The 27,838-nt window shown below is 44.5% G+C and overlaps 1 protein-coding gene across 3 annotated transcripts in view; it reads left to right on the plus strand.

Annotated features, from left to right (window-relative positions):
• NTRK3 (neurotrophic receptor tyrosine kinase 3) overlaps positions 1-27,838 on the plus strand; it is a 387,266-nt gene that overhangs the window by 230,767 nt on the left and 128,661 nt on the right. For all 3 annotated transcript variants that reach the window (XM_033167046.1, XM_033167047.1, XM_033167048.1), the window contains exon 12: positions 13,511-13,699. In XM_033167046.1, the coding sequence (XP_033022937.1) occupies positions 13,511-13,699 (189 nt within the window). The remainder of the gene's footprint in view (positions 1-13,510; positions 13,700-27,838) is intronic.

The raw sequence follows: 27,838 nt of genomic DNA on the forward strand, positions 1-27,838 counted from the left end.
TTTCAGACTATCGCCATTTTGTGGGTGGGAGTCAGTCATATAACAAGCAAATTTAGGTTGCACCATTAAAGTGGATTTGGTTCTCTGGTGTAAAACACAAAACAAAAACCCACTTAATCCTGTCCACCCCTCCAAAATCAGACCTTTTTTATTGTAGGAATGATGAGCAGATGCACAGGAAAGCGTGAGATAACAACTACTTGGCACGACATTGTACAGCCTCCATGCGAACAAATCAGGATGATCTGGAAGTGACCTCAGTCTGCTTCAAGTCTGTGTCTCTTTTCCGCATCATCAGCCAAAAGTTCATTCTATTGCATTTCAATTTTTTTAAAAAAAAATCCACAGGGACAAAATTTCACACACACACACACACACACACACACAGAGAGAGAGAGAGAGAGAGAGAGAGAGAGAGAGAAATATGCATTCTAAGTGTGCGTCACACAAATACATTGGAACATATGTTGAAACATTGGGGAATGTGCAAAACCCGAGCTATAACTAAGTTTCAGTTCTAACATGTTATGAAATACTTTACCTTGTCCCATGAAGACCCCTCTCTACCTGTCTACCACTAGTTTGTGAATACTTTAATACATCATCATCATCACCACCATCATCATCGTCATTATTATCTTTTAGATTGCCTTGTAGGTAAGGTTTTATCTGACACTTTTGTTTTATCTACTAGCTGGACCTCTCCTGTGTTCCTCTGTTTAACATTCTGACGCTGCGATTCCAATTATTGTGTGCTGCCCTAGTATTGCATACATGTTTGAAGGGTGGGGGTAAAACCATTTATATTAACCTGGGAGGTATGGAGGCAGGGATCAGATCAATTCATATGGGGATTCACAGACGTTGGGTTCCTCAAGCATACCTACTTCCAGCTTGTCCAGTTCTCTGCAATGTTTCCATCTTGAAGCTATTTGGAGGCATACCACTTGCAATGGTCTGGGCAGAAACCACCCAACCCTTTATGTGCGCACTTTCAGTAATTGTAGTGTGGCTGTTATGCAGATGCACAGAAGTACATGAGATTGACAGATGGGGACATTGTGTTTGCATACAAAGGCCTTTTAACAGTGTATGTGGAACAGCAAGTTTAGATACATAAACAATAATTTCAACTGCATTTGCTTAAAATTCGATCAGCCTGCAAACGCACATAGATTACTCTCCTGAAGCAAATGGGGAGCATAACAGAATAGTGCTCTCTCATAATTCTATGTAAAACACAGCTTTTAACTAGTAATGGGGTGGAAAACTGAGGTTTTTTTTAAAAAAAAAAAAAAACATAGAAGAAGCGAAAGAGTAAATTGCCCTTATGTTACAGTTTTCAAGGGCATGAGCTAGATTTTTTAAAAAAAATTCTTTCTTTTAAATCCTCCTATGGATTCTGCCTGTTGGATTCCCCCACCCCTTTTCCATGCATGCCTTTTCATTTGTAATTTTGATGGAAAATTATAAACCAGAATGGGGACAGGGAAATGAATGCCGTGTCATGACAGCTGAATACCGAGCTGTCTTCGGAGTCTCATAAATCAGAAAACTTGCTGTGGTTGGGGAGAGAAGTATGCCCCACAGAAATCAAAGAGTTTCCAGTTACGGGTGGAAGGGGCAGGTCTGTTGGGCTTAAGGGTGTCTCTCCTCGCAAGGAGACTGTCCTGGTGTCAGCATTAAGCGATGAGGCTTTAAGATAGCCTTGTCAGGGTAATTGATCTTGAGTCCTTGCCTTCCCTGTCAGGGCCGTCTGTCTCCTTACCCACAACCCCCATCACTTTGACAACCTGTCAGGAGTATGGGACTTGGCCCAGTTTTGCCTTCATCCAATAACATTATGAAATTGATACCGACACTTCCATTGGCACTAATTTCTGTAAGATATTGGAGCCAAAGGACGAGTGATTTACTTCCAAGGCAGTTATGACTTCCATGTAGGTCGAGATGGCTGGAGATCAACTGTTGTGGGGCTGAGCAGAGGGCGAAGAGCCATAAAAAGGGGGGTAAGGGACTATTTTCCATAACGTGAGGACTTTTCAGGAGGAAAAGTTGTTTGATGGACTGATCAAGGGAGCATTCTCCCCACAACCATTGTGAGAGAGGGAGAGGGAGGGAGGTTCCACCTATACTATACAGTATCATAATGTAAACAGTCATGGCTTCTCCCAAAGCATCCAGGGAACTGTAGTTTGTTAAGGGGGCTGAGAGTTGTTAGGAGATCCCTGTTCCAATAGAGGTGCACTTGGATGCATTGCACCATGACACAACCTTAAGAATTTTGGCTTGATGCCCTGCTCTGTAGCATGCTTTGCATAATATTTAATTCCAGAGCTTTGATTTAACTTGCATATGCAATACAATAACTAATCTATAGTTTCCCCAGCTCAGGGGCAAGTACACCTTGGCACCCAGAATTAGGCAGAGTTCCTGACACAGCATTTCTGGAGTTGAAATGTGTGTGCCAAACAACCTCTGCTCCAGGGCGGCTTGGTATGTGATCAGAAGCAATGGGGTCTGGTTGAAACGTTTATCAGTTTGTCACAGTTTTGCTTAGTTATGGCTTGGGGCCAAAAGAAGAAGGTATAAATCATGCAAGACTGAAGAGAGGCTGTGTGTGGGCTCATGTTTTCAGTACTGAGCATCCACCTCAAATTCAGAGGAGCCTCTTGATTTGACGGTCAAAGGTTGCCCCTCCAGCTTCTGCTACCTCCCCTCCCCCAATCCAACAATGTCAACCGAAAAGCTAGATCTATGTGCTGCATTGAACTACTGGGTCTTGGAGCCAAAAGTGGGTGCCTTGGGGACTGAAATTGGGAGCTCTGGGAGTTGGGCACTTGCTCCTTACTGTGGTACCCCATAGCTGGTCACATGAAGGGAATTCCTGACCTCTCAGTACCAATAGGCTGAAACCTCTCAGCTGCACCTTCCAAGCCCAGACACCAGCTGATCACAAGGAACCAAACACTTTGCACAGCCCTGCAACTATGTCACGAGGTGTGCCATCACTAAAACTGCATATAGAAAGGAGCCTTAGGTGGGAAGCAGTGGCTTTCCTAAGGCTCCTAAGTGAGACCAAGAGTGAAAGTGTTCAGTGTTTCCTCCACTGCCTTTTTAAGTGAATCATTATGAATATGCATGCAAACGAGCATAGACATTGGAATTAGCAAAGAGTGTCTGTGTGCCAAGGGGCAAGAAGGTCTGGATTAGTTTAGCAGGATTAGCATAGCCAAAGGATTTTCATTTCTGGCTTTGCTCAATGGCCTTTAGCAACTCATTGTTCTATTGTTCTGGGAGATTCTTTCAAAAAAATGGGGGGAGGGAATCATATTCATCTCATTTGAGCAATCAAAAGCATGATCAGTAGTACTCTCTATATATGTATACAGCTATACGGGAGGGAGAGGTCAACGTATATTCACATGTTCATGAACAGACAAATGCTCCGTCTGGTATGCGCATGTGCAAATGGAGGAGACAGAGAGAGCTGCAGTATATAAAATACACCTTATGACCACAAGAGATTAGAAAGCTGATATGGTGTTATTCCGATTGATTTTGCTGTTGTATTTATACCTGAAGGTAAAGAGCAGACACACTGGAAATCAATTGGCCCCGTCCTCTGTCCCCACTCCCTCTGCGGCACCGTTTGAATGAAATGCTTATATCATTTTTACGGTGTGTCTCTGATAGAGATGAGTGAGCCAAGAGATTAATAGGCACCACTGAGGTATTTGCCCAGCAACTACTCATCTCTGGCACCATAAAGCACATGGTTCTAGAGTTCAAGGTGCCCTCGAGGCGGCGGTTTGGGGACTTGGCTGGAAAAGCAGGAGGTGAATTCAGGGCAGAAGGAAGGGAGGAAGCAGAAACCTGACGTGTTGGGCTCTAGGCAGTGCAGACTACCTAAGGGATAATAGTACAAAGTCCTACAGATTATGCTGTTCAATGCATGACAGTGATGCAACTTTGACTGCAATAAAACTTGGAAATCCAACAAGAGATATTCGTTTGGAATGGAACGAGTATAATAATTGGTAGATGATTCCACTACAGATTGAGCTGATGAATTCACTAGGGCGACCTAGTCATGCTGCATGTGAAGAGCTGGCTTTGTTATGAGGATGGGCTTTGACTGCAGAAAGGTGCAAGGTGAGAAATAAGGAATTAGTTTAAGGTTAGCTGCCTTAAACTAGGTCAGATTGTGCTTCTGTCTAGGTGGTAAGCATTCCCTTGAGAGAAAGGGGCCCATGGACCAGTTGTTGGCAGGGCCACAGCCATCACCTACACATGCTTACCTATGCGCTACAGAACCATGTGTGCATACACTTTGGAGGAGGTAATGCTTCTGAATACCAGTTGCTGGAAACCTCGGGGAGGGAGCGTGCTGCCACAGGCATCTGTTTGACCATTGTGAGAATAGGATGCAAGGCTAGACGGACCATTGGTGGGATCCAGCAAGCCCTCCTCATGGCCTAGCTCTCCTATTCATCCATAACCCCACATTCACACCCTGCTCCTACACACCACTTGCAACCATGCACCTTCCCTGGCTTCCATGCTGTGCAATGAGAAAAAGGGGTCCCTTTGGGGGAAGAGACTAAGTGGTGGAGCACATGCTTTGTATGCAAACGTTCCCCACCATCTCCAAGCAGGGCTGGGAAAGAATCTCTGCCTGACAGTGGTGTAGGGAGGAGGCAGTGGCTGCTGGGGGGGGTGTGGCAGGTGGACATAAGCCCCACGCTGCCCTTTCGGGTGGTGCAGTGCCTGCAGGTGCCTGAGCCACCACGTTACACCCAGGAGAGACGCATGGCTCAAGTGTGCTGCAGGCCCCCCGGTAGGTGCTGCCCCTGGGTGAGTGGTGCCCAGTGCACCCCACCCTTGGCCCCCCTAGCTGCCTGAAACTCTGGAGAGCGGTTGTGAGTCGATTCAGGCAGTACTGATCTCCACAGACTGTAGGCAACTCCCTGCCCTCTCGCCGCATGAAAACACAACAAACTGCCCTGCGGAGGGAGATTTCTTTTCTTTCTTTTTTTTTCAATCAGCAGCTTACTTTACTTCCCTGCTGCATGGTGAGAAAGGAGCTCCCTTTGTTTCTGCACAGCATGGAAACTCAGTCACACTCCCTCTCACCCACTGCTGAACTGTAATTGCTAATCAGCCGAGCAGTGTGCAAGGGCAAGGGATGTATCACAGCCAAGGGAAGCTTGTGCCTCCTTCCCACAGACTCCCTACCTCACATGCTTTTCAGCTGATTGGATATCACAGCTCAGCAGCAAGGAAAAGAAGGCCAAGGTGAGAGCAGTGAGGCTTGGGAAGAGACTGATGAGCTAGATAGGGAGAGACCTGCAGGCAGCAACGCCAGAGTCTCAAGCTGGTATCTTTCACACCACTTGCCATCTGATCTTTTGAAACTTGAGATGCCACTGATTAAAGCTGGAACCCCCTGTTTGCTACTGTAGAGCTGCTGATCTGTCATAGACCTATTGACTTATGATATGATCCCTGGTATCCAGCAAAAATGATACCTGGCAGCTGCCATGGCTCCATACCAGGTGTCTTCAGGTGCAAAGTCCTCCTGTGACAGTGACCCCGAGGCCAAGGCAGAGATTGATGAATTTCTGGATCCTTCTACTGGATTCTGTTGAATGGATCACAGTTTCACCAATGGCTCAAGAAAGCTCCAATGAGCTTTCCTCAAGCTGTCCCCACAACTTAAAATGCCTCTGGCAATGAATAGCCAATGGCTGCAAATGAAGACAACCACAACCACAACACCGGCTCTTTAACTGGACAGTTGTAGCACTCACGGTTGGTGTTTCCATCTTGACTATCCAGCCCAGACTATAAAGCTCTAACAGTCGCTCCACAAATTTGCTGTGTGTTTTCTTCCTCAGCTACAGGGCCACCAGCTGTGGTCCTGAACAAGCACATTGGTCCCTATCCAAGGTCCTGAATGTGCCTTGCCTTGCTTGTCACCGTTTTCAGAACCCTTACGAACCATCAAAGGCCCTTATACGCTGTCTTGATTGCCAAGGGCCTTTGATGGGGCACTTCTGGTGGTTCCCCATTGGCCAGGCTGCTAGGGCTGATGGGAGTTGTATTTCAGCAACATCTGAAGGGCCAAAGGTTCCCCACTCCTGACTTATAGCAAGCTATCTTGTGATTTGTTCATAGAGATCCTAACATTTTGATATTGGCTGAAACCGTTTCTAAGATTGCATGCCAAAATGAAGAGCAGAGAAACTTTTGCACCCTGGGTATCTTTGTGTAGCAATGAAGTTCACAGACTCCTGCATTCAGCAACGATGCAATGGTCATATGTCAAACCAGGGTCTGAATTGGCTGTCTAAGCAGCTAAAGGATGCGTAGGGAATCATTCTGGTTAATATGGATATTTTCAGTCGAAGAAATAGAGATATTTATTATTTAGCCAAAGGCCATCACCAAGTCATACAACGATACACTTTTTAAAATGGTACATCACTCAAAAATTGATTAAAACAAACAAATGACTTAATCCATTGCAATGTTCAATATCTTTTACAATGGTCATAATAAACTACTTTATACAGTGGTACCTCAGGTTAAGAACTGAGGTTAAGGTTTGGGGCTGGTGGAGGAAATATTGAGAAATGGTGAGGTGATACCCTGTTTGCCCTTATGAACCAGCCCCTTCTCACAGCAGAAAAGAGGGATCAGAAGTGACCATGTTATTGGAGAAGTTTCCTTTTGTACTTGGAAGGGAGGAGGAAAAAAGAGTTGTTGGCCATCCTACTCCAGTTGAGTCCTTCCAAGAAAGCCATTGGTGTCTCCAGTCGGGTCTCTGGCTTTCAGATAAGCAAGTGGAAGCTTGGCTTCCAGCCCGAGTCTGCCAATAAAAATTAAGAAATTGATTTCCCTTTGTTTGCCTGACAGGATGAAGGCTCTTTTTATGAGATAGTAAATGCAATCCATCTCTGAGCACAGCCAGATTTTTAATTGTATTTGTTGTGCTTTCACTTACTCTGTTTTATGAGTTGCAGTTTCTATCCTTGCTGCCTTAGAAAGCTCACCCTTGAGGAATGAGAGAGGGCTTGATTTCAAAACAGCAAAAGGTTGGGATTTAACAAGAGCTGATGGCTGAGTCACAGTTCTTTTTGTTTTGTTTTGTTTTTATCAATGAACTATTTGCCTTCTAACCAATGGATAGATTACTTAGTTGACAGCATGGAAATAATTTTGGACATTTGTGGAAATGCAATAAGTCTTATTTATAGATGATGAGTTAAGCATTGTCATTTGATGGATGGAATTTACCACTCATTCTCTGAAGGGAAAGCCTTCTGTATTATTTAATTTCCCAATCTCTATTAGACAAACACACTGGAACCAAAGAAGCCTCCAAAACACGGAGAAATGTGCCCTTAACTCAGAAAACTCCCTGTTAAAAGAGACATATAAGAGCCAGGGAAGGCTGGTGGTTTGGAAACAGGCTTGGGGCAAATTATGAAATGCTATGAGAAACGGTAGAAATGTTGTATGCTGATTTGCTGGAAATATTGTATATGGATTTGGTCCAATTTTGAAGAAAAGCAGGACATACAGTTAGGTACAGAGATACAGATATGCACACACATTCATAGAAACAAAGGAAGCTGCCTTTGTCAGATCATTGGCTGATCACTGCAGTATTGTCTACACTGACTGGCAGAAGCTCTCCAGCTTTCAAACAGGGATCTCTCCCCAGATATTGTCAGGCTCAGGGAACCAAATCCCTCCCACGGTGGCAGTCCAGAATCAGAGAAATGATAAAAGTTCTTACCAAGCAATTTATTCAATAATACACAGAGAATGACGAAGGAATGCAGCCTACCTATTAATGGTGTTGCTCCAAGTGAAGTCCCATCCCCATATATCTCCCCTATTCGACATCACTCCTGCATTGGTTAATCTGAGCTTTCTGTCTCTGTGTTCTCTGTTCTCTGTAATACCCTCAATGCCTGACTGGTCCAGGGAAGAGGGGTCAGGAATGCTTTCCAAGGACACTGAGTCTGTCAGCGGTCTCTCCCCTGGTGATTCTCCTTCCAGATGTCCCCCTTCCTGCTGTTCCCCTCCCAGTTTCTCCCCTCTGCAGCCTCTAAACTATGCCCTTCTGCAGACCACTGTTCTAAATCTACACAGTCCTCCTGTTCTTAGGAAGGGGAGGGCAGCCCCCAACATTCCCCTTCACTCCAGTCCCTGACAGATATTTATTATGACAATTTATATACCACTGGATTTATAGTCATATCACAAGACAATAGAGCTTAAAAGAGTTAAAACTTAATTTCTATGGAGGTGCCAGGGATTGAACCTGGGACCTTCTGCATGCAATGAAGTTGTCCTGCCACTGAGCTTTGGCTCCCCCCCCCCAAAACGATGCTTACTATTGCACCATACTGTAAGTAGGGGTGCTTTAGGAAGATCACAATCACACCACATTGATGTTTAAGGTTGGAATGTTAGGTTGGGACATAGGTGGAAGCAGGGGTACAGTGGCACAACACTCTCATTTGTTTTTGCCACAAGAGGCTAGGGATAGGGGAAACTAGATTCAGTTTGCATTTAAATGTGAATCCACCTAATTTCAAAAACAATCTGCAAACCAAAACTCAACCATCCTTTGAAATTCACACTTTGCCAAACTTTGCAAAGAAGGTATCCTGCCAGGTGATTTGTAAAATAATAATAATCATAATAATCCACATGCTAGAGTAAAATGTGCATATAAATGTATATATTTGTGACGGTGGGGGAGCTAAACAAAATGCATTGTAGCAGGGGAAATTGTGCAACAAAAATGTGAATATTAGGCAAAATTGCTTAGACAAATGTGCATAGTAGGAGAAATGCTGATGAATTTTCATGAGATTTTTTACGATCACAAACTGATGTGGAAATATGGGGAACTGAACTTATGATTGGGGGGGGGGAATGAGAGAAATCCAAACTGACCTATTCGCCCATCCCTACAAGAGGCTAACACAGCTGTTCCTCTGGAATTCAAGGCTATTCTTTCTGCTGCTAGGTTTCTGGTGTGTGTGTGTGGGGGGGGGTTGGATCTATATGTTTTTATTGACTTAATCTTGCTATTTTGAAATGCAAGTTCTTATATTGTAAGGCAGCTTGAGCTCATGCAATGAAAGACAAGGGAAGGGCAGGGGGAGCCATAGCTTAAATAAATACATAAATAACCTATAGTTCTACCCTGTGGGATGGAGAGGGAGAGAGAGAACAAGGCGTACAAATTCAGCCAGTGAATTAGAATCTCTGCTTGGCTTTCATTGATCCATGGCATTGATGCAGACACCCAGATCTGCCCCTGGCTGGATGAACGGTGCTAAAAATCAGCCAGTGTGATGGAATGGTAAACAGGGTTACAGAGCACCAGTAGGAGCTCCTTAGAGATGAGTTAGCTAGGGGAGAGGGAAGCGAGTTGTTGGATTGCGTGAGGGCAGCTGATGTTAAAGGAGAGAGTCGGGAAGATTGTCAGAGCACTTGAGGAGTGCAGTGGCGGAGGGGGCTTTTGGAGAGAGGCTTTCAGAAACATCTGCTCCCAAGAGGATTCCAACCGTGTGGATCACCTGGATTTGCAGGAGATAGGTGTCAAAAACTGAGACAGAGATTGACACTTCCTGTCAGGGTGCTTGTCAGCTCAGCTGAGTGCAGACTCTCTGGCAATGAGAAGCAGTCCAGTTTAAGCTGTTTCTGATAGTCTTTCATTGTGCTTCTTTGTCAGATTTTGTGTGTGTGTGTGTGTGTGTGTGTGTGTGTGTGTGTGTGTGTGTTATCTCAGGGATGTGGAACCACAGGCCTGTGAACCTAATGTGGTCTTCCAGCCCACTTTAAATGGCATCCAGGACTCTGGTTCTGCTCTTCACCTTCCTTGGGTGTTTTCTTTGCCCACAGCTAGAATATGTCTCCGAACTGTGACAATGTCTCTTGTCTCTTGTTTGCCTGGGTTTGGGCTGCAGAGATGTGTGTGTGTGTGTGTGTGTGTGTGTGTGTCCCTCTGTATGTAGATGAAACCTCTGGCTTTTGGAATTTAGCCTGCTGTGCACAAAGTGGCATCAGTCAGCAGAGCATGGGACTCTTAATCTCAGGCTCATGAGTTCAAGTCCCATGTTGGACAAAAGATCCCTGCATTTCAAGGGGTTGGACTAGATGACCATTGGTTCCCCTTTCAACACTATAATTCTATACTCTATGTGTGAATATAAGAGACAAGGCTAGCCACTTTTGACCCAGTCCCATTGACCACTAGATGTATGTCCCTCCCATCCTCAGACGCTGCCTATAAAAGAATGTGGGCCTTGGTATACTAAAGGTTGTCTACCCTAGATTTCTCTAGATTAGTTGTGGGGAACATTTGGCTCTCCAGTTGTTGCTGAATTACAACTTCCATCGCCCCTGAGTTGCAACTCCCTTCAGCCACAGTCAGTCAGTCATTGGTTAGGGATGATTGAAGTGGCAGTCCAGCAACATCTGTTGTTGTGGGTCCCTCCCATGGACTGGGTTGATTCCATTGGGAATGTTGGTTTGGAGCATACAGACTCCATATGTCCCAGCTTTTGAGTGCCCTTATCTGCTGGACTGTGGCTGTGATCAGGCCTGTTGTGGGTTATTCTCTGTTGCCACAGGACTCATAGATAGAGGTGGCCTCTCTGATTTGGAATTTGGGTTCAGACTGCTACTCCTGGTGGGGACCCTGACAAGTGCCTCCAGCACCAATAAACTGATACATCTGGTTGTAATTTTAATGTAGATTTCTTATTCCTTTTCTTTTCTTTTTTCCCTTCCCCTTTTGCTTCTTTCCCTTTTTTTTTCTTTCTTCCTCCCCCCCCTTCCTTTTCCCATCCCCTCCTAATCCCACTCTCTTTTATCCTTTTTTCGTTTGTCCTTTGACCCTCTTTTTAGGATTATTCTTTTAGTATTGTTAAACTATATACGGGTTGTATATAGAAGTGTGTGTGTTTTTTTCTGTGTGTGTTTTGAAATTGTTATGTATTCTGTTGAGTTATGTGTATGATTTTGCTGTTTAATAAAATAAAAAAATAAAAAAATAAAAATAAACTGATACATCTGGTCAACACCTCCGTGTCCAAATCAGAGCCCATGCTGTCACTCAACAAGATTTGTTAAAAAACAACAACAAAGCAAAACCTCCCACCCACCCATCCATGAGTCTTTCTTCACATTTACCCATCTGTGAACCTTCACCCACCTGTCTGATTACCTTGCAACTACAGTGGCAGAAGGAAGGGGAGTCTCTCTCTAAGGCCTCTAGTTCCTGGCACCACTAAGGCAAGCACTACTGATAGTGGAATGGGATCTGTGTGACAGGTCACCAGCCTTGACTTTGGGATCAGCAGGAGCAAACAAGGTACATTGGGAGGAGCGGGTTTGAGATTTGCAGATCAGGAGATTGGAGGCGAACATGTCAGTCATGTTGGTGTAAAGGAAGAATTGAGTTCTTCTCTGGCTCAGATTGAAATTTGGGGAACAGAAGAACTCAAGAAGAACATAATGTACTCCTTGTCTTGGAGGCCACCTTTAAGAGTCCCATGAAAATGCCAATACAGAATCCCACTTCATCGCAACTCATTGCCTGCTGGCATGAACGACATTTTGCAAGTCTATAATGAAAGCCTGCTTAGTTTGGAAACAGCTTGTTTCCTCCTTACTTGTGGAGAAAACAGGAGCATCATAAGGATTATCAGTGCAATCTTGCGACAGGGATCAGTTTCCTCGGCATGCCGTCTGCCATTAACATCTTTGGTGCTGACTGCAACTTAGGCCAAGTAGCAGTGACAGAACAAAACAACACAAACCTGTCAAACTGAGTTTACAATATGTGTGTCTGTGTGTGTGTGTAGAGAAAATGCTTCTTCCTAGCAAGTAAAACACCTGTCAGGGCTGCCAGGAGTCCTGCTAATTACACAGCAACTTTATTATGTCCCACTTGGAAGAACAAACAATACTTGAAGTCTTGAAAAATGAACAGGCTTCCCCCCCTCCTTTAAAAAAAACACAAAACAGATTAATGAATTCAGAGCGTGCATTCTCTGGATGCTCTCTGAAGCACCAAGAGACTCAAATGACTTGAAGAATCTCCTCTTTGTTACTCGTGTTCCATAATAAAGTAATTGTGCAATTAGAAATAGATTAGCGACAGGAGAGAGATCTCCCCCCCCCACCTTCGCTGGCTCAGGTAAAAGACAGGCCTTTTGAATGCATTTGAAGTGTGCTTGCAGCAGCTTTTCCTCATCTTGCATTGACCTTCTGTTAGCCCCCTGGCAGCTTCGACAAAACAGAAGAGAAACTTCTCCAGGCGTAGATTTTTCTTCCCTCTGTTGTATGAATAAATTTGCTGCTCTTTGATTAGGACGCTGAGGAGTGTGTCGATTTCTCTTCTACTACTTCTGAGCTCTGTGATAGATTCCTGTGCTTTCTCCTTACACCATTGGTTGCCAGTGTGGCACCCACATGCGCCAGTGTACCTACCTACCTGCATCCGCAAAAGGTCTCAGTAAACATTTTTTTTAAAAAAATAATTGCATTTGGTACCCCACCTTTTTCTCCAAGCAACTCAAAGTGCCATACATAGTTCCCCCCCCTTCTCACTGAATACCATAACAACCCTGTGAGGTAAGTTAGGCTAAGAGGCAGTGGCTGCTCCAAGGTCACCCAGTGAGCTTCATGGCTGAGTGGGGCTTTTGAAGTCTGGTCTCCCAGGTCATAATCCGACACTCTAACATCTCCTCAAAAGACCACAAGGCCTTAGAGAAGAAGAGTTTGAGGAGTTTGGATTTGATATCCCGCTTTATCACTACCTGAAGGAGTCTCAAAGCAGCTAACATTCTCCTTTCCCTTCTTCCCCCACAACAAACACTCTGTGAGGTGAGTGGGGCTGAGAGACTTCAAAGTAGTGTGACTAGCCCAAGGTCACCCAGCAGCTGCATGTGGAGGAGCGGAGACGCAAACCCGGTTCACCAGATTACGAGTCCTAACCAATACACCACACTATGTTCTTCCTGCTCCATACCAGTTTGTACTGGCTCAGCCTTCTGCAGTGGACAGTCCCCTTTCAACGTGACACATGTTGTGGGATGCAAACATTTGACACCCACCCATTCTGGAGAGGTACAAAGAGCTCCTCTTTGTGAGCAGGTGTGGTGATGATGGCTGATGTAGATGCCTTTCCCCCCATTGATGGCATAGTGGATGCTAGAGGAATGGCATGGCCAATCCACTTTTAAGAAACTTATATAATCTCTTAAAGGCATTGAGAAACTGAACCAAATTCGTTAGGTCACGGGTTGAAAATGAAAGCAAACAGATAGTTCTGAGGCATGCAGAAAACTCATAAAACAGGATGCAGTCCCCTGTAATGACTTGCTCCAAAATGAACCACCCTGAAAGGATATCAGAGGAATGGGGAACATACTCTTCTGTTTTCTTCAAGGCTTACTGTGTTTGTTTCTAGGTCCTGTGGCTGTGATCAGCGGGGAAGAAGATTCTGCCAGCCCCCTTCATCACATCAATCATGGCATCACCACACCTTCATCGTTGGACGCAGGCCCGGACACAGTGGTGATTGGCATGACCCGTATCCCTGTCATCGAGAACCCACAATACTTCCGTCAAGGTCACAATTGCCACAAGCCAGACACATGTAAGTGTGTTTTCATTGTTTGCCTATGTATGATGAGGTGAAGACAGGGTGAGCAGGCCAGGGGAAAGTGAACTGAGGAGTATGAAATGAAGATGCATCAGGAGCAGAGAGGGTGGAGAGCGGGTCTTGTATGGTCCAGAAACCAGAAGTGAATCTTGTGTCCCAAAAATCACAACATACACCATCCAGTAATCGCTTCCTCTAGACATGGCACCAAATTTTGAGAATCTCATCTGCCTTTGAGCATTATATAGAAGACTTCCATGAAAAGAGGAAGGTAAATAAAATATATGATGCAATGAGAAGCTTCCACCTTACACTTTCTATAGGCTTCTCTATGGTTGTTGGCACCAGGACTGCCCTATTAAACAGCAGACACCGCCTAGAGAGGGGGAAGGGACCATTAGTCAATACATTTCCTGTGCTATGATTGTGCATTGAGATACAAAGGCAAGAAGTGAACCACTGGCAATAGCAAAATTGGTAATGAACACATATATACCTGGACAGAGGATGAGGCTTCATATTGTGCTGACAGTGCAGAGAGTCCGAAATAGCTTGAAAGAACTAGTTTCTGAAACACTGTTCACAGTTGGCACAGGCTCTAATCTTAAAGACTGCTGAAACAAAGAACTGGAGCAGAGTGCCTGTGATCTGCAAGTATTTGAGCAACTTGCAGGTTTCCAATAGGACGATCCCCATGTTTCGCCATTCTGCCTAACACAGAACTTTTTGAAAGATTGATCCAGATGTGGCTGAACTACAACTCCTATCATCACTGACCATTGACTGTGCTGCCTAACAGAGCAGGAGTCCCCCACCACTCATAGGGCCAAACGTGATCTACAGCAACCTATTTTATGTTGGCATTTCTATTTTCCCTAAATGGGGCCAGCTAACATTATCCAGTTTGCATAGCCCTTTTGTTATTAAACCAGCTGACATGTTCATAGGGTAATTACCGAAACATTCTTTGCCTGTGGTTTGCTTCTTGCCCTGTGACTCTTGTGGTATAGCTCCTTTTTTAAAAATCTCAGCGAACACTGAACTCCTGTTAAAATCAAGACCATCACTGGGCTATAACTCATCCTTTCCAGTTTGTTGGGGGCCCTTGTAAGGGCATCTAAGGTTGGTTGAGACGTATCTTCAGCTCTGTAGATTTTCCAGAATGGCTCCAAACCAAACCATATGAAAGGTCCCACCACTTCTTCCCCACCCGTCTCATACGCTTCCCATCCATGCGCTTTGGCATCGTCTATGTTTCCTGCATCTAGTCAGGACTGTGGAAGAAAATGGATCTCATTCTGTTCATGGAGGTGGGGAGTCTCAGAGGTTCAGTGGGAAAGCTCCTTGCCAACGGGTTTTCACCTGCACTTTTGCTGTTCTATTAGCTTCAGAGAGTGTGGCTCGGAAAATGCATGCTTATGATTCTACTAGGCCAGAAGATTTAAAACTTATTAATAGACTATGCAGCACAACTCTGTACATGTCTGTTCAGAAGCACAACCAGTTGAATTTAGTGGGATTTACTCCCAGGTAAGTTTTTATAGGATTGCATCCTTAGTTGGTTTAACCAGCAGATTTACCTGTAATTATAATTAGGACTGTTCCTAATATTTATCATATTAGGTGTTTAAAGGTAAAAAATAGTAATTGCATAATGGGGACACACACACACACACACACACACACACACACCTTTGTTTCATCTTTGTGTAATCCTCTTTCATGCCATTGTTACCCCTCGATGCAACTGCGTTGGTATCATCTCAGCACCACCACTGACACACACCCTTTCGCCCTTCTTCCTCTTTCTGAACTAATGGCATGGGCCATTCCTGCCAATTAGAGATCCTGTTGTGAATGGCAGAAAACTTCACTTTGCTATGATCAGTCAGATCCAGCTGCATGACGACATCACTGATGGCAAGTGAGGGCAATTTAAACAGACAAGCCAACGCTTTCTCAGAGAGTGTCGGAAAATCACTAACAGGCAGAAACATGCTTCAGCGCTGCTTAAAATGTTTGGGGGGGGGGAGTGGGGTGCAGTTTCAGTTTTGCCCTGATTATAATTGGGGGATCAATTTTCATCAGAGGGGCTGGAAGTTAAGGCCTGAGGCTATTCTGGTTTAGGTTTGCTTCTGTAATAAGGAAAGAAAAAGAAAGTCTGAATGACAGCCTTTCCTTCTAAAACAACATGTGGTAACTTTTGTGTAAATTCTTTCACCCTTCAGCATCTCAGAGGCACATGAATTGAGGGTTTTTTTGTAATAATCAACTAAAAATGCTTTTAAGCCTTACCTTTGAGATTCCATGTATTACCAGGCGATGTCAATGCCTTACTCTACAAACCTGTGTGTGTCCATCAGCCAGCCCAGAATAGTTTACTATCTCCTTTTATAACTAAGGACGAGTTTGTACATTCAACAAAATCAAATGTTAAAACCATCCCTGGACTTCAGGCTACAGGTTTGGGTTTATGTATTCAGATGCCTTTACTGGCCTTGACTTGAGTAACACCAAAGACAATGAAGAGGAGAATTTGAAGGCATTTACATTCTAGGTACCAGGGAGTGTGAACTACGTATCTATGCCTCCCACTCGCATTGTTATAGTTGGCAGCACTGCCAGGGCAAGCCAGAGTGGGAAGGAGCAGGGATGGGGCAGGTCATTCTTCTTCATTTTGGATTATGGTCCGAGTTGGAGAAGAAGTTTGTGGTGGCTCAGGAGATTGGTTCAGCATCTGACCATGAATTGTGAGAAAAGCAAATTAATATTTCAAACCATCGCTACCACCAGTTCAAATCTGAGTGGCATCATTACACATCACAACTATTTGCATGCAAATCTGCCAGAGTATGACCCTCTCCATCCTTTTAGAGAGCATCATTACAGTTTCACTGAGTATGATCCTCCTTCTGGGAGGGAAAATAATGCAAGTACATATAGCTGGGTGTGTGAACATATTTGAAACATGGCATTCCCCAACCCCCACCCCATGTAACACACATTAATTGGACCCAACAATATTTGCCTTGGAGGTTTCTATCCTAAGTATTCTGGGGGGGGGGGTCCCCTCTGGAACATGCGTTCTATCATCCTTCTCAGGCCCAATTTATACTCTACTTTGATGTAAATAGGCAGGGCATTCCAAAGTGCAGGTGCTGCCACACTAGAAAGTCTATTTCTTACAAATGCAGAACAGGTGTTTTGTGGCACCTGTAACAGTGCCAGTTCCACAGCACGGGTGGAACCAGGGACTTTCTGCATGCAAAGCAGATCTTCTAGTGCTGAGCTATGTTTACTGATCCTGATCTGAAATCAAGCCCTAGGGATAGGCGTCTCCCAATATTGGAGATATGAACCACATTTTCAGGATGAGTCTTGTCCTGGTTGCAGATTCCCCCTCCACTCTGCCCTACCCCAGTGTGAACCGAACAGCAACAGCAGCATGAATTAAGCTCTGGTTTAATTAACTAACAGCTACTGTGAGCACCATTCATTCAGCCCATGATGGAATTTCCCCCTTGGGGTGGTCCTGTACTTAATAGGTACTATAGCTGGAAGGAAGAGTCAATGCCTGTAATCTGGAGCGAGTGCACCAAACGGTGGCAAGACATCACTCACCAGAGCAAATGGGTTGAGTCCTCTTAATTCCACTTGGCTTTGAGTTTGATTGTAATGTATTTGTTTGGGGTCTGTTTCTACCAAGAAAGGGGGCTGGTTCACACCGGGCAATGGAGGAGACAGTAGCTCAAGCAGCTTCCCCCCTTTTCTGGGTCACAATCTTTCTCGCTCCCTTTTGCATTCCTAGAATGCACTTTAAAGAGTGCTTTCTGAACCGCAATGGGTTGGTATTTTCTTTTGCTGTCATCGGTGGCATTTATAAAACATGCCAGCTGCCTTGCTTATGTGAATGACATTGGTTAGCTCAGTGGATTATTGTTTGCTGTGAATTGGAAAGGTCCCTATAGGCCAGTCTGAGGTTTCTCGGTTGCCGGGAATCCTACAAAGAGCCAGGTGCATTGAACTGGAATAAGGCTAAGATGGTGGTAGAAGTAAACAAGCAAGCAGAGAGCTGCAGAATACAAAGTTGGAGCTACAGTATTGAAGGCATATGATACAGTAGAAGCTAAGCCAATCTGGGTCTGGTCAGGACCTCCTGGGGAAACCTGTGTGTGTGTCAGGGACCATGCTGAGGAGGGCTGCACTGAGGAGGAATGGTGAGAGACCCGCCCCTCCCCCTGACCCTGAATCTTCCCAGGAGCAGGAAGACAGTATAGATTTAGAACAGTGGTTTGCAGAGGGGCATAGTTCAGAAGGCAGTAGCTGGGGAATACTGGATGGGGAACAACTAGCAGAAGAAACACTGGAAGAGAGAATGTTAACTGATTCACAGTCTCTGGACAGCATTCCTACCCACCCACCCATCCCCAAGGGCACGGAGAGCTCAGAGGGTGTTAGAACAGAAAATGCAGAGGGTACAAGCTCAGATTACAAGACGTAGGAGTGATGTAGATTAATAGGGACGGAGGAGGGGTGAGCCTTAATTGGGAGCACCACCATTCTAAGGAGACACTTTCTTTTTTCTCTCGCTGTGTTTATTAAAGAAATTAACTGGTAAGACGTCCCTTTCGTTTGATCTGCTTATTTACTGGCATGGGGAGGAAGCCAGTTCCCCGAAGCCTGACAGTATGCCAACTTGAGGTCCATGATGTAACATAGGTGTAAGAAAGCAAATAATCCAGGCAAGGCTATGTAAGTTTAAGAATCTTATCGTAAGGACTAGTAACTTGAGATATTTTTTATGAAAAAGCTAAGTCACTCAGGATTGTGATTCCTGTGGCTCAGTTCTGAATTTCACCCCCCAAACGCATTGATAAACCAGTGTGACAGTTGATTGCTTCTTCAAATGGTTTGGCATTCACAACCTAAGATTTATGCCAGAGAGATATCTCTAACAATAAGTGGTGTGGTAATGATTTATCCCTCCTTTAGATTTTATCTTCTTCTCTATCCCACCATAATTGTGATCTGGCATGTTCATAATGGAATGTTTCATATCATACCATAAACCTTCATTTGATGCCAGAAATGCTTTGTCAGTACTGTCAGCACCATGAATACGATTTCTCCACCCATTTCCCAAAGACATCCTCCTGTACCCACAACACCCTACCTGGAAAAAGAGAGTGGGTGAGTCTGAGATCTGCAGCACAATTCTAATTGTGCTTATTTGGAAATAAATCCCATGCATATCTGTGGAACTTGGTACCAACTAATATTCTTAGAAATGCTGCCAAAGGACTGATCAAGGAAAGCTGTTAAAAGAAGTATTTTGGGTGACATAATTTTGTGCATGCAGACCAGAGACCAAATCAACAGCCTTCTGTACATGTTGGTGTTGGATGGATCTGTCTATTTCTGGTCTGTTTCAGTTTATTATTATTATTATTATTATTATTATTATTATTATTATTATTATTATTTGTACCCCACCCATCTGGCTAGGTCCCCCAAACCACTCTGGGTGGCTTCCAACAAATATTAAAATACATTCAAATGTCACAGATTAAAAACTTCCCTAAACAGGGCTGCCTTCAGGTATTTTCTGAATGTCAAGTAGTTGTTTATCTCTCTGACCCCTGATGGGAGGGCGGTCCACAGGGCGGGCGCCACTACCAAGAATGCCCTCTGTCTGGTTCCCTGTAGCTTTGCTTCTCACAATGAGGGAACCGCCAGAAGGCCCTTGGCGTTGGATCTCAGTGTCCGGGCTGAATGATGGGGGTGGAGATGCTCCTTCAGGTATACAGGACTGAGGCCGTTTAGGGCTTTAAAGGTCAGCACCAACACTTTGAATTGTTCTCAGAAACGTACTGGGAGCCAATGTAGATCTATCAGGACCGGTGTTATGTGGTCCCGGCGGCCACTCCCAGTCACCAGTCTAGCTGCCACATTCTGGATTAATTGCAGTTTCCGGGTCACCTTCAAAGGTAGCCCCACATAGAGCGCATTGCAGTAGTCCAAGCGGGAGATAACCAGAGCATGCACCACTCTGGTGAGACTTTCCACGTGCAGGTAGGGTCTCAGCCTGCGTACCAGCCTGCCTCCTGTCCCCCTAAAACAGTACTTCTCTCTTATCAGGATTCAACCTCAATCTGTTAACTGCCATCCATCCTCCAACCGCCTCCAGGCACTCTCAAAGGACCTTCACCACTTTCACTGGTTCTGATCTGAAAGAGAGATAGAGCTGGGTATCATCCTCATACTGATGAACACCCAGCCCAAACCCCCTGATGATCTCTCCCAGCGTCTTCATATAGATATTAAAAATTATGGGGGAGAGGACGGAACCCAGAGGCACCCCACAAGTGAGAGCCCAGGGGTCTGAACACTCATCCCCCCCCACTTTCTGAATACAGCCCAGGAGGAAGGAGCAGAACCACTGTATAACAGTGCCCCCAGCTCCCAACCCCTCTAGCCTGTCCAGAAGGATGTTGTGGTCAATGGTGTCAAAGGCTGCTGAGAGATCCAGCAGAACTAGGAAACAGCTCTCACCTTTGTCCCTAGCCTGCCTTAGATCATCGACCAGCACGACCAAGACAGTTTCAGTGCCATGGTGAGGCCTGAATTCACATGGATTCATCCATAAGCTCATCCTATCCCTTTTTACTTTTTTTTTTTTAGTTGAGAACTGTTATCACAAAATCCATAGACATGTAAAAGGAACATAAGACAAATTTGGCTGAGCCAGACCAGAGGCACCCCTTTCTCACAATGGCCAACCAATTGTCTGTGGGAAGCCCACAAGCAGGCTTTATGCAAATATATGTAGGTTTAATCAATCAGTTGATTTATTGGCTAAGAATTCTGCAAATGGGTGACAGTCCTTATCACAATACTGAAAATAGCAAATGGTAGAGTTTGCTTTTCGTTCAGGTCCATGGAGGCTAAGTCAAGTCAGCCTTCAGAGTTGTCTGCCAGATGGTTTGGACTGTAATGCCAATCAGCACAGCCATACCAGCAGGGGATGATGGGAGTTGTAGTCCAAAACAACTGGAAGGCATTGGATGGGTGAAGTTGGCACTGCAGTCTGGCTAGTCGACACAGCCAGTCCTTCTCTGATGAAGTCCATGCCGACACAGGTTACTGATCTGAAATAGTGGGGCGGGGAGAGAGAGAGAGAGAGCTGTATATGCTTAATGCACTATTAATAGTACATTGGCATGATATAGATTTCTGTCACCTTCTATACTAATATACATTGCTTATCACTTTGCAGGGAGGGTGAGGGAATGATGGATGTTTATTTTAAGCTGCTTGGTTCGGTCCAATAGAATGGCTGATGAAATGCAGAAAATCATAGTATCATCAAATCGGCTTCCTGCTACCTCTGAAGCTGGAATGCCTTGTTATGGGCTAAAAGACCTGGCTGTTATTTCTTGTTAATGAAAAAAGGCAAATAATGTTTAGGGCATTTGCAATGTGCCTTTGTCCTGTGGCTTGGCGATCCAGTTCTGAACTTTTTGCCAAAGGCCGAATCTCATTACTGCGCTAGGATCCTGTGAAGGGGGTGGGGTGGGGGGTGGCAGCGCATGCCCACTCAGAAAGGATCCAAACAAGGTTATAATATCTAAGTGGAGTTTCCGGGATTTACATTCTGCAAAACCCAAGGAATTCCAGACTTTTCAATGGGCTACTCAAGAGCAATTCATGAGACTTTTAATTGCATGACTGTTGAACAGCTTAAATCGGGGATGGCAGCTTGTGTCAAACTATATCATAACCATCATTTGAGCTATTTATATATTGCTTAATCATCATAATTTCTAAGTGGGGTACATATTTTATTTTATCGTTTAATCATACAGTGGCTAAAATCAATTAAAATTGATCTTAAACGCTGAGAACTTCCTCAAAATGCCTGCTGGAATATAAAAGTATTTGCCAAACCCCTGATCTTCAACAGGGAGTAAGCCTGCCTAATCTTAGCTGGGAGGCCGTTCCATAGAATCTGGATCAGACCAAAGGGGGCCACTAACAGAAGACTCCCCCTCAGATCAGGCAGGGGTATAAGGAATCAGGCAGCCCTTAAGATATTCTGGACCCAAGTTATTAAGGACTTTGCAAGTTAGTACAAGAACTTTTAACCTGGCCAAGTAGCAGATGGGCAGCCAAGTGTAAGCTTTTAAGCACCAGTGTTATGTGCCAGCTATAAGTACCAAGAAACTGACTGTGCAGAATCATTTATGCAATCTCCTAGGAACACAGGGAGCTGGTGTATAGCAAGCCAGACCTTTCATCCATCTCGCTTAGTATTATCTACACTAACCAAGAGCAGCTCTCCACTGTTTCAGCTGGGAGGTTTGGTGATTGAACCGTGGCCCCCTGGCATGTGAAGTGTATGCTCTACCATGCAGGCAGCACAACTCCTTCCCTCTGGTGTTGTAACCTCCCATAACTTCCTGCGAGGTAGGTTAGGTTGAGAGATGGTTTCTGACCTTTGGCTCTTCAGTGACCTTCATAACTTAGAGGTGATTTGAGTTGAACCCAGGTCTTTCTGATTCTAGTCCAGTCCTCTAATCACTAGGCGACATTGCCACACCTGCAGCAGCATACTTTAAGCAGATTTCCTCAAGCCTTCTGCATCCCATCTGCCCCAGCAGCTTGCCCAGTGGTCATAAACAATGAGTGCTGAAGTCCAAAATGTTGGGATTGACACCAGGTTGGGGAAGACTAATCTGAATATTCATGCCTGTTCTCCATCTTAAGAGCCATATCTGAATTTCCTTATTTTCTTTAGTGATTCTTCTTAAGATTATGCAAGGAGACTCAGAAAAAGAAGAAAATGATTAAGGAGGAGAAAGAAGCCACTCATTTTCTAGACAAGGTGATTAGCAAGTTCAGTAGCGCTCCACTGAGGCACTATTTAGGGGAACTCAAGTCTCTGCTTAAGATTGTAAAAGACTCCCGTTCTCTTACAATCAGTTTATGGGTAATTGAAAAGTCCCCCCTCCTCTTTTCAATAATGTGATGTTGTCTGATTATAGTAGAAACACCTGGCAAGCTTGCTGTTTTATTAATCCCATATTGCAAAACATGCATGGAATTCTGAAGTTTAGAGAGCTTTGCAAAGAATTTTTTTTTTTTTTTTTTTTTTTTTTTTTTTTTTTGTTACAGGCATTTTCATTTTATTCATGGCACATGAGGTTGGATGCCATCCTGTTCCAGGCAAGTGGCAAGCTCCATTGCAGACAAGAGGTTATGGTGCCCCACCCACCTCACATGTCATGACTGATTGGGGGTTGGGGGAATCCTACAAATACTCTGTTAGGGATGTACACCTGCAACAAGATTCAACTTGCAATAGAGTACCTTAGAGAAGCAGTCCAATCTGTTTTAGAGTCACCATGTCTTTCCAACTTGAATTATTATTTGGGAATGAATTAGATTTTTTTTTTTTAGGAAAAGAAGAGCTCAGTTTTCTCCCATTCACTATAATGGAGGAATATAAAAATAGCTAAAACTTGTTTTACCTTTTCACAGAAGCTGATGAAATTTGCAGGCATAGCAACCTCTCCAGTGTGGGTTAAGCCTGCCAAACTGTAGGCAGATGCAGCCAGGGATTTTCATGCAGGGTGCCTTGATATTTTGTTTTTGCTTTTTTAAAAAAAATATCCAAAAAGTCTGTAACTTTTTCATTTCCTGCCAGAATTCAGTACACTTTGCAGGCACAGTAATCCCTCATGAGAGAATGAAGCCTGCCAAATTTCAGAACAATGGCTGCAGTATTTTTTCTGCAAGGGCAGACTTTATTGTTTTGGGGTGAGTACAACAGGAATAAGGGTGAGGGTGGAGGGGGGGGCGTTGGGATGGAAAAATGAGCACTGGGAAGCTAATGCATGGTATAGAAAATACTATGGGAAATACTAGAATGGGAAAAAGTTAGTCCCAGCAAATACCCTGTTATCCGAAGGGTCAGTTGTGGTGGGGATGACCTTCTGAGCAACAAACACCCTATGGGGATGGCCTCTTTGCTCTGGGAGAGAAAGCTCTCTCCATTGACCTGCATATAGGAAGGCATAGATCCACATGAAAAATGAAGATTTTAATCCTCAGTCTAAATCCCTGAGATTGAAGTACCCCGAGAAAAGAATTCACTGTTACTCTTGATTCATTCATGCCTGAGATACCAGAAGCCCAAACTTGTCCTCTCTTTGCCTGACCAACTTTCTGCCCTATTGAGATCTGGGCATTTCCCAAATCAGCTTGGTGGTGGTGGTGGTGGTGGTGGTGGTGGTGGTGGTGGTTGTTTGGGGAAAGGGTGGCTGCGATTTTTTGGGACACCTGAGGCTTCAAAGCAACTCAAAAGTTAGGGAGTCCCTAAATAGACCTGAGTGCCACACCACTCTCTCTGCTTGTGTTTCCCAGCAACTGGTTTTCAGAGGTAACCTGCCTCTGACAGTGGGGGGAGAACATAGTCATCATGGCAGCCTTATCCGCTGTGAGAGTTTATCATTCAGAATCTGCCACTGCATCCCTAGGGAAGCAGTGGGTCATGGACTCTTATTACAAGCGCTGGTGGCCCACTGTACATGCCTTGAGGCCAGGTCTTTTGTGGCGACATCCTCCACTTCAGCAAGAGAGCCAGGCTCTCCACGTGGGTGGAGCAGACATCCGTCCAACAAGCATTTTAACGACCTCATTTATTACATACTGCCCTGGCATAATTGCATATTGCAAGTTAGTAATTACACATATTCACACTAATCGAGTAATTAAATATAATTATATAAGAACTGTAAATACATGGCAACACACACACACACACACACACACACACACACTTCAGGGAGGGGGGAAACCTTCTGCATAATATAGGATTTTACTTCATATAGATAGTTTATCCACATGGTATGTCAACTTTCTGTTAAAATACTGGCTGGATTGCAATGCAGGGATATTGGGAAGCTGCTGTATACTGAGTCAGACCATTGGTCTATCTATTTCAATTTTGTCTACTCTGAATGGCAGAAGCTCTCCAGGTTTTCAGACAGGGTTCTCTCCCAGACCTGCCAGGAAATGAGAGGTATTGAAACTAGGACGTTCTGCATGCATAGCAAATGCTCTACCACTGAGCTTGTCATTGAGAGGGATTTGCCCAAGTGCTGAGGTCCAAAGAAATATAAGTGTCTTGGACATGAAGCAGGCAGGTAGCCTGTAGCCTGAGGTTAGGCAGACTGAAGACCAGTAGTTTGGTGGCACAGAAGACAGGCTAGACTGCCTCCTTGTCAGACCTTCAGGAAGCTTGCAGACAGACCATATTGGGGGTCTGGTTCTGGGGTGTAAGCAGGCAGAGATCCAGAGTCAGATGACATTGCCAAGGAGAGCCTGTTAGGGTCAAGTTTCAGATCAGGCAAAGTAGGATGAAGGAATGGATCCAGGAGATGTGGCAAACAAATTATGGATCAGCTAGACTAGACTAGACAAGAAGGAAATCTTATTTTTCAACATAATGCTCAGGGCCACAATTATGTAAACCTAGCCATGCCACCTCAGCGTATCTGCTGCAGCTGAATTGATGAGTGGGAAGCAGCTAGTCTGGACCTTATAAGGGTGGCATTGCAGCATGGCTTGGATCAGGTGATTAAGTCCTTCAGCCTTCAAGCTGCCTTCATGGTTCAGGGAGTAAGGTTCCTGACTCCTGCTGCTTGAATTCATAATTTGAGTCACCTGATGCCTCACACTCCTTCAGCAACAGGTCATTCTAAGTGAAGGAAGGCAGCTAATGGCAGAGGTATACAAGACAGTGGCATTGGACTGGTATCCTGCTGGAAATATTTTAGGCTGTGGTATTGACGCACCATCAGTCAATACCTGTAATTCATTCCCCTAGCAAGCAGCTCCAATGACATAAAAAAACCAGTGGCTCATCATACTTGGCGTCCCAATGGCACATGACACTTATTTTGGAGGTACTGCATGGGGTTCAGGGCTGTTGTTAATTCCTAGTCTCTAGCTGTATTGGTGTGATGACCCTAGTTGGGATATCTGATTCCAGATTTCCTTCTATATTCATTAAAAAAAACAAATCATCATACACAAGATATAAACCCAAACAAAAATGATGAGCAAAATACTACAAAAACATCAGCAATGTCATAGGGGAGCATATATCCATTCTCTTTATTTGTCAACAAAATTGGAAGATATGATGAGACAACTGTTCTTAGAAACATTAAAATGTCTATATTCGCCCCACTGGTAGCACTGAAGAGTCTTGCAAGTTAGTTGTATTGGTATAAATTATCAACTCTGATCATACAATATAAAAATGTTACAGATTTTCGAAGCCTCTGGAAATCTACATAGTGTGTGTGTGTGATACCACAGATATATTTGCAGGCTTTGCAAAGCTTCCATTTTTGTTATAGGGATACCCTAGCTGCTGCTAACATCCATATAACCAGTTCTTTAGTATTCATGTATGATCACCTCACGTACTTAGAAGTCTCTCTTCTGATGTGCCAGGTGTACTACAGTACCTGTCTGCCAACACACAGGTGTGTTACTTACTGCCTACAGCCAGGAGGTTGGGATCTGAGGTTCTGCCTCATTGGCTCCTGTTTCCCTTTCACAAGTATTCATTGCAAGCGTTTATATCAACAATACAGATCAAAGGAAGCTAAGCGTAGCCCGCAAACAACTAAAGCTGACAGCACAGCGGTGCCTGGTGATGTTGCAGCAGGGATCAACCACACTCCTGGGTGCGGAGAGCCCATTTCCATTAGAAAACAAACCACTCAATTAGTTGAAACTCCCTGATGGGGAAACTGGCCTTCATCTGTTAAGCGAAGAAATAATGTTAATTGGAGCATTGGGTGCTGATGAGCTTGCCTTCTCTGCTAGAGTCTGCTCTTGAAGGCTAGTTCAGTGTTTCCCAAACTTGGGTCTCCAGCTGTTTTTGGACTACAGTTCCCATAAGCCCTGACCACTGGTCCTGCTAGCTAGGGGTGATGGGAGTTGTAGTCCAAAAACAGCTGGAGACCCAAGTTTGGGAAACACTGGGCTATTTCAACTGGGGGTTAGAGAGGCAGACTTCAACCCTCACATGCTGACAGACAAATCTGGCTCTCCCAATTCTCTGCTGGTTCAGTGAAGCATTGACACCAAGATGTGCTTATCAATCAAGTCTAGTGTCTGCACGGGACACTGTTGGGGCATCTGCTGGGGCTCCAGATCTCTGGCAGCAGAATTCACCACTAAAATCTTCTCTAGCTGCCCTTCAAAGCTAATGCTCCAATTGGTGCTGAGAGGTTTGTGGAATACTAGTTCCTAGAAACTGCAGAAGGGGAGAGTGCTCTTGGGCCCAGGTCCTGTTTGTGGCCTTCCCACATGCATATGGTGGACCACTGTGGGAACTGGATGCTAGACTAGAAGGGTCATTGACATGATCCAGCAGGCACTTCTCATATTCTTAGGTTTCCAGTTTAATTTCCCACAACATGCTAGCATAGCATCACTCCATCCCCAGACATTGTGCAAAATTAAAATGGCAGCTGTCTCATACTGATCACCTGCTGTTGTTACCCAACATCAAGTAAGGTTACGTTGAGTCCAGTGACATAGGAGCAGAGACACCAGAGGGCACTCTGCAGAGTGCCCCTCTAACCCTGGAGCTGTTGCCAGTCAAGAGGAGCATTTGATCTAACAACCATTTCCTGGTCATAGTTGGTCTTCCATCAAGTATGTAAACATGAGGAGAACTATCTATGTCACCTTGAAATATAGGTTGACCTGCTATTACCAATCTTGCCATCCAAAGGGTGATCTTGGGAACACTCTTAGTTCACCCAAGGTAAGAAAATGACTTGAAAAGAGATAGTTGCCCAGTTTTCCAAAGTGTGTGTGTGTGTCAGAGAGAGAGAGAAAGATGTGTGTGTGTTTGCACTTTCAGAGGCATCTGGTTGACCATTGTGAGAACAGGATCTTGGACTAGATGAGCTCAATTATGTCCACCTTCAAAAGGTAGGGTGGTTATAGGTCTGCCTGAAAATAAGTAGGATGGGATCCCACCCAACACCAAGCACTTAAACTTCATTTTATAAAATCACATTATTGATCCATATAGCTCTGTCC

The sequence above is a fragment of the Lacerta agilis genome, chromosome 13, assembly GCF_009819535.1.
Source record: "Lacerta agilis isolate rLacAgi1 chromosome 13, rLacAgi1.pri, whole genome shotgun sequence".
NCBI lineage: Eukaryota > Metazoa > Chordata > Lepidosauria > Squamata > Lacertidae > Lacerta > Lacerta agilis.